This window comes from Myotis brandtii, unplaced genomic scaffold, assembly GCF_000412655.1.
Source record: "Myotis brandtii unplaced genomic scaffold, ASM41265v1 scaffold105, whole genome shotgun sequence".
In the NCBI taxonomy this organism is placed as follows: domain Eukaryota; kingdom Metazoa; phylum Chordata; class Mammalia; order Chiroptera; family Vespertilionidae; genus Myotis; species Myotis brandtii.
The window spans coordinates 601,271-608,609 of NW_005353538.1; the positions used below are offsets into that span (position 1 = coordinate 601,271).

General features: G+C 44.9%; 1 protein-coding gene across 1 annotated transcript in view; it reads right to left on the bottom strand.

Moving 5' to 3' along the window:
• CBL (Cbl proto-oncogene, E3 ubiquitin protein ligase) overlaps positions 1 to 7,339 on the bottom strand; it is an 85,637-nt gene that overhangs the window by 12,755 nt on the left and 65,543 nt on the right. The window contains exon 10 of the mRNA XM_014539878.1: positions 5,443 to 5,537. Within this exon, the coding sequence (XP_014395364.1) occupies positions 5,443 to 5,537 (95 nt within the window). The remainder of the gene's footprint in view (positions 1 to 5,442; positions 5,538 to 7,339) is intronic.

Below are 7,339 nucleotides of genomic sequence, written 5' to 3' on the forward strand. Positions count from 1 at the left end.
TTTTCTCTTGCTGCCTTTAAGATTCTCTCTTTTTCTTTAATTTTTGGCATTTTAATTATGATGTGTGGGGTGGGCCTGTTTGGGTTCTTCTTGCTTGGGGTTCTCTGTGCCTCCTGAACTTGTGTGACTTTTTCATTTACCAGGTTAGGGAAGTTTTCTGCCATTATTTATTCAAACATGTTCTCTAACCCTATCTTTCTGGCACACCTCCTATGTGAATATTGTTATGTTTCACGTTGTCTCACAGCTCTCTTAAATTGTGCTTCTGTTTTTTAATTGTGTTTTTTTTTTCATTTTGGTTCTCTGATTGATTTTTTCAACCCTGTCTTCTAATTCACTGATTCGATCCTCAGCTTCCTCTAATCGGCTGTATATTCCTTCCAATGTGTTCTTTATTTTTGCTGTGTCATACTTTATCTCAGACTGTTCTTTTTTTATAGTTACTATATCTTTTTTCATGCTGTTGAGCATCTTCACCATCATTACTCTGAACTCTGATTCAGATAAATTTCTTAGCTCTGCTTCATTTATCTCTTCTGGAGAATTCTCTAGGTCTTTCAATTGGGGGTTGTTTCTTTGTCTCCTCATTGTGGCTGTCTTTTTGGGTTTGTGACTATGTATTAAGTAGATCTGCTACACCTCTCAAGCTCCAGTGCAGGACAGTGTCAAATGCTGTTTCTAATTAGATCAGGCAAAGACTCAAAGCCTCCAGAGACCACCTGCCTATAGACTGATAGGATTCCAATTTGAAGTGGCCCCAGGCAATCGTCTTCAAGTGTGGCGAGAGTTTTTTCAACAGGGTGGGGCAGTGGCTTCTGCCTGGAGGCTAATTGTTATTTTTGGTCTCTTAAGAGTGACCTGAGGGCAAGGTGTTTTCCAATAGGCTGAGTCAACTGTCTTCCCCTAGGCAAGGTAAATATCTGTTTGGCAAAGATGTCCTCTGCTGTGTGAAGGAATGACTCAACCCAGGAAACTGGGGGTGTCTGCCTTCTGAGCTCTATCCCCCCGAGTCCCCAGTCCTGTTCACACAGCTCCAATCCACTGTGCCCTCCTTCTGCCGGAGCACAAGATGGGTGGCTCCATAGGGAATTTTGTGCGTTGGCCCTTTAAGAGGGTACCTGAATTTTCAGCCATCTCTCCATGGCAGACAGCAACTCCGTTGCTTTTCACAGTCAGATGTTATGTGGGTACCCTCCTCAGATTTGGTGCTCTCTGCTGGGGAGCCCAGCTTGGCAATTAGATCCCAGAGTTCTCAGTTGCAACCCCCACAGTTGAGGTATCTCTGGAACTTCAGTTGCTGTCTGTGGTGCCTGGCCAGCCCTTTTGTGCCTCCGTCCCTCCTACTAGTCTCTATGCTATCTCCACGTTCAGTCCTCAGGTATCAGGGTTGTCTCCTGCGAGTCTTCCACTGATTATTCAGAAAGTTTTTCTGTATTTTAGTTGTAATTCCAGTTTGTTCCTGGGAGCATGTTTGTGCAGTATCCACTTACTCTGCTGCCATTTTTAATCCTCTCTGTGTGGCCTTTTTATTAATCAGGAGGGTTATCTCGGCTGCAGAGGCCTCCCACAAGGAGCAATGGGTCCCAGCCTGACACCAGACCCCCAGCCCAGGGTACCAGAGCTGGGAAGAGAAGTCCCCATAACTTTGGGCTGTAAAAACCAGTGGGGATTGTGGCTGAGTGACAAGGAAGCTGCTGGAGACCCAGGCAGTTCCGCTTAAAGGGCCAGTACACAAACTTACTCAGACACGATCCCTCTGAGCTCCAGTGCCGGGTGGCTTTGGAGGACCCAGGGATATATAAGGAGGCACTGGACTGTCTGGCACCGTGGCAGGAACTCAGCGGCAGATTTCTCCCAGACAAGGAGTCCTTGCAGGGGTCATTGTTCCTGTGCTGGGACCTCCCCCATTGCAGAGCTGCCTGGCAGCCATATCTGAGTTTCCATCAGCCTGGCTCACACTGTTCACTCTGCCCTGGTAATTCCCTGAGACCCCGACCCACCCAAGTTGTTTGCAGCAGCTTTTCCATATCAATTTACTATCCTCACTCAGGCTTCAGACTTTGCTAAAAATCTCTCAAATAAGCAGCAGCTGGAGTCAGCGTGCCTCAAACCTATCAATAAAAGGCCAAGACCCAGCACTAGCACCAGCCTGCCTTGCTTCACAGCTGGACCTCGCATAGGCACTTCACAAGCCCAAAACAAGTAGCAGCCATCTGCGGATTTCTCTGTAGCTCCTGCCCAGTGGCCTCAGGCAGTGGCTGACTTTGCACCTCTCGGGAGGCCCCAGAGCCAGTGCACCCAGTGGACAGCTTCTGACCACACCAGATTACAACTCTACGCATCCACCAGTGACACACTCAAGGGGTAGACTCAGTGAGCACAAAAGCCCCACTGAAGCAAGTCCTGCTCCATAGGGGTGTCTCCTGCACAGCAGCTCTCCCACTGTAGTCCCAGCCAATCCTCACAGCCAATTGGCCTGGAGGTCAGTGCCTCCCAGTGACACCAACAGCAATCAAGGTTTAACTACAATAAGACTGTGCACACAGCCCACACAGGGTGCACCTAGAGTGCCCAGCTCAGGTGACTGCGGAGGCTGAGCCACTGGGCCCTACAGGACACCCATACAAGTCCACTCTACCAACTCCAGGAGACATAGCAGGTCTACCTAATACATAGAAACAAACACAAGGAAGCAGCCAAAATGCAGAGACAAAAAATATGTCACAAATGAAAGAAATGGAAGCAAGCAAATTACTGGATACCGAGTTCAAAACCATGGTTATAAGGTTACTCAAGAACCTTAATGAGCACTTCAGTTGACTCAAAGAGAACTTCAAGGGATTTAGTGAGGCTTTCAAGGATCTTAGTGAAAATGTCAAAGACATGAAAAATGATGAGTCTGAATATACTTACTGAAATAAAGAATAATTTACAGGGATTCAACAGGAGAGGATTCCAAGAAACAAATCAATTATTTGGAATATGAGGAAGCAAAAAACACCCAAGCAGAAGAGAAAAAAGAAAAATAATACAAAAATATGAAGATAGTGTAAAGAGCCTCTGGGACAACTTCAAGCATAACAACATTCACATTATTGGTTTGCCAGAAGGAGAAGAGAGCAAAATATTGAAAACCAATCTGAAGAAATAATGACAAAAAAAGTACTCTACTGGTGAGAGAAATAGACTTACAAGTCCAGGAAGCACAGAGAGTCCCACAGGAATCCAAAGAGGCCCACACCAAGACATATTATAATTAAAAAGCCAAGGGTTAAAGACAAAGAGAGAATCTTAAAAGCAGCAAGAGAAAAGCAGTTAGTTACCTACAAAGGAGCACCCATATGACTGTCAGCTGATTTCTCAACAGAAACTTTGCAGGTCAGAAGGGAGTGATAAGAAACATTCAAAGTAATGAAAAGCAAGGACCTATAACCAAGGTTATTCTACCCAGCAAAGCTATCATTTAGAATTGAAGGTCAGATAAAGATAAAGCTAAAGGAGTTCATCACCACCAAAACAGTATTAAATGAAATGTTGAAGGGTATGCTTTAAGAAGAGGGAGAAGAAGAAAAAGATAAAAAATATGAACAATAAAATGGCAATAAATACATATTTATCAACAATGAAATCTATAAATCAAAATAAATGAACAAGGAATCTAATGTACAAAATAAACTGAATAAAATAGAATCAGAGGCATGAAAACATGGAGCAGACTGACGAATCTCACAGAGAAGGGGAGGTGGGAAGAGATTAACCAAAGGTTTTATAAGCATACCAGAGGCCCGATGCACGAAATTCGTGCAAGGGGCTTGGCCCTCACAGCCGCGGCGGCTTGCCTCAGCTCTCATACCCCAGCTTCGTCCAGAGGATGTCTGGAAGTTTGTTCGGCTGTCCAGTCTAATTAGCATATTACATTTTTATTATTACAGATATGTATTACCTATGGACACAGACAATAGGGTGAAGTCCTGGGGTGGGGCAGGAACCAGGTGGAGGGGGGAAACGGGGAAAAAGGGGGGATATCTGTAACACACTTAACAATAAAGATTTGTTTAAAAATGGGCAATGGCCTTCAATAGAAACGTCTTTAAAGAAGACATATGAATGACCAATAAGCACATGAAAAGATGCTTAATATCATTAATCATCAGGGAAATGCAAAACAAAATTACCATGCAATAGCACCTCACACCCATTAGGATGGCTGCTACAAAAAAATAAAAATAGCCCTGGCTGGTTTGACTCAGTGGATAAAGCATCGGCCTGCGGACTGAAGGGTCCCAGGTTCGATTCCAGTTAAGGGCACATGCCTGGGTTGCAGGCTCGAACCCCAGTGGGGGACATGCAGGAGGCAGCCGATCAGTGATTCCCTCTCATCATTGATATTTCTATCTCTCTCTCCCTCTCCCTTACTCTCTGAAATCAATAAAAAAAATAGAAATAAAAATAAAAAACAGAAAATAACAAGTGTTGGTAAAATTTTGGAGAAATTGGAACCTTTGTGCACCATGGTTGGGGATGTAAAATAGTACAGCTGCTGTGAAAAACAGTATGAAGGTGCCTCAAAAAATTAAAAATAGAATTACCATATGATCCAGCAATTCAACTTCTGGGTATACACCCAAAATAACTGAAAGTAGGGTCTTAAAGAGAGAATTGCTCACCCATATTCATAGTAGCGTCATTTGCAATAGCTAAAACAAGAAGAGCCCAAGTGTCCATTGACTAATGAATGGATAAGCAAAATGTCACACAGACATACAAGAGCATAGCATTCAGCCTTTAAAAGGGAGTGTTCTTCAATAGGCTACAATATGACGAACCTTGAGGACATTCTGCTGAGTGAAATAAGCCAGTCACAAAAAGCCAGATACTGTATGACTCTACTTACATGAGGTATTTAGAGTAATCAAAATCATAAAGACAAAAAGTATAATGGTGGCTGTCAGGGGCTGGCAGAGGGGAAATGAGGATTTATTGTTAACAGGTATAGAGTTAAACAAACTGAAAAGAATTATGGAGATGGTGGTGATCGTTGTACAATGTGAAGTATTTAATTAATAAAACTAAACTGTATACTAATAAATAGGTCAGATGAAAAATTTAATGTCATGTGTATTTTACCACAAAAAAGCAGGTACCCAAGAATTAAGAATTAAAATTAAAAATGAGAATTAAGAAATTAACTTTTTTTAAATCAACAAAAACCAAAATTGCTTCTTTGAGAAAATGTAGTAAAATTGATGAACCTCACCCAGCAGGACCGATCTCTGTACATTTACACAGAAAAGAATAGGAGGAAACAGTTCAAACATAAACAGGGAGATTTTTATATGTGCAAATGCAGACCCATTTTTACTTTCCTCTGAGTTTACTTTTCTGCAGGTAAATTCTTTAGCAGGACAACTCCACGGTGTGAAATGCAGCTTTTAGACTCACCTGGCAGCCAGGGAATAAATGGCATTGGCCGATGCGGAAGGTTTGATTTTGGGGTGCTCACACTCTGGACCTGCTAATGGGCTGCTATTCATATTCTGGAAAGAAAAGTGTTGAAAAAGGACCTTCTTAATACAGCTAAGCATCTCCTCTTATTAACCTACTGACAATAACAAGAACAGTAATATAGACACAGACCTCACTCCACGCCACACTCGGGTTATTACATCTAACAAAAGCACAGCTGTTCCAGGCTCTGAAAAGCTCAAATGTAGGGAAACGAGGGAGATCCACAAAGTCAACCCTAATCCCTCACTGAGATGCCACTTAAACCTGTCATCCCTCCCCCTGCAGTCATTCCTGGCCACAGCATTCCTCAACCTCTCCCTTCCACTTCCACTTTCCCCTTAGATTTCTAACTACCTGCTGGTCAACTCTTGCTTCAATAGCTCATCTCAAATTCAACATGTCTCTAGCCAGGTTCAAAACCTCAAGGGTGCGTGCGCGTGCGCGTGCGCGTGCGCGTGTGTGGTTTCCTCTCCTGTCCCCACCCACAGCCTGCTTTCAAACTTACTGGATCTTTGTTTCTCACCCTCTCAAGGCTCTGCCTAATCTGGCTGCCCCACCTGCTCACAGACAGCTATTCTCCTTCCTGCTCACTTAGCACCAACTATGGTCCACCCTGTCATTCCTCAAACACTCTCCTAAGCGCAGCTGCTTTCCCTTCATCCTGGAACTGTCTTTCCCCAGAATTAGCATGGCTCCCCTCCCCACGCTCCAGGTCTTGGCTTAGCTGTCCCAATACCCCTTTTGCCCTACCTTTTCTCTACAGCACTCATCCATGTCCAACACGCTGTATGTTCTAACTTATCTTTTTTATTTTGTCTTTCCCCTACTAGAATATAGACTTTGTAAGGGCAAGAATTTATGTTGAGTGCATAACTGAACCAACAAATAATGAACATACCTCTTCCACCCTCAGTTCCAGACCCTTATATCTCATGCTTATAGAATGGACCACTAACCTGTCTTTTTTAATCTATTCTCTTATCAATCCATTCTACGTACAATTATTGGAATCATCTCTTTATAATTAAAAAATGTTTTTATTTATTTTAGAGAGAAGGGAAGGGAAAGGTAGAGGGAGAGAGGGGGAGATTGTGAGAGAGAGAGACATTGATCAGTTGCCTCCCATATGTGCCCCGACCAGGTATCCAACCGTGAGTGGGACAATGCTCCACCAACCAAGCCACACCGGCCAGGGCGGGCATCTCTTTAAACTGGCATTTTGGTCATGTCACTCCACTAAGTTAAAACTTTGAAATGCTCCCCATTTCCTACCAAATAAATTTAAATTCTTGTGGGAGGCCCTCTAATCTAGTACTAATGCCCTTTCTAGGGGGGGCGTTGGGGGGGGGGAGGTATCTACTGGTTGCCTCCCACATGTGCCCTGACTAGGGCCGGGGATCAAACCTGCAACCCAAGCATGTGCCCTTGACCAGAAATGGAACCCTCGACCATGAGGCGCAGGGGCTGATGCTCTAACCACTGAGCACAGGCCAGGCCACAGACACTTCTGAACAGGCTGAGTCATTTCAACACCAGGACTCACCACGGAGACATCCGGACTGAAGGCGCTCCCAGGCCAAGGCCCCTCTGCTCTGGGCTCCATTTGGGAGGGCAGCGAGAAGGGCAGGGAGTGCCGGTTGGTCAATTCCCGTCCTGCCCAGGGCTCCCCAGGGCTCGGGGTGACGACAGGCACTCTGGGGACTGGCCGAGGCAGCCAGGACTCCCCAAGGCGGCTGGAGGGGACGGGGGGCAGTTTGTCCCTGGACGGAGAGTCGCCGGGAGTACAGGGCAAGGGGCGCCTCTGTGGCCGGGCCTCCGCCCCCCCGGAGTA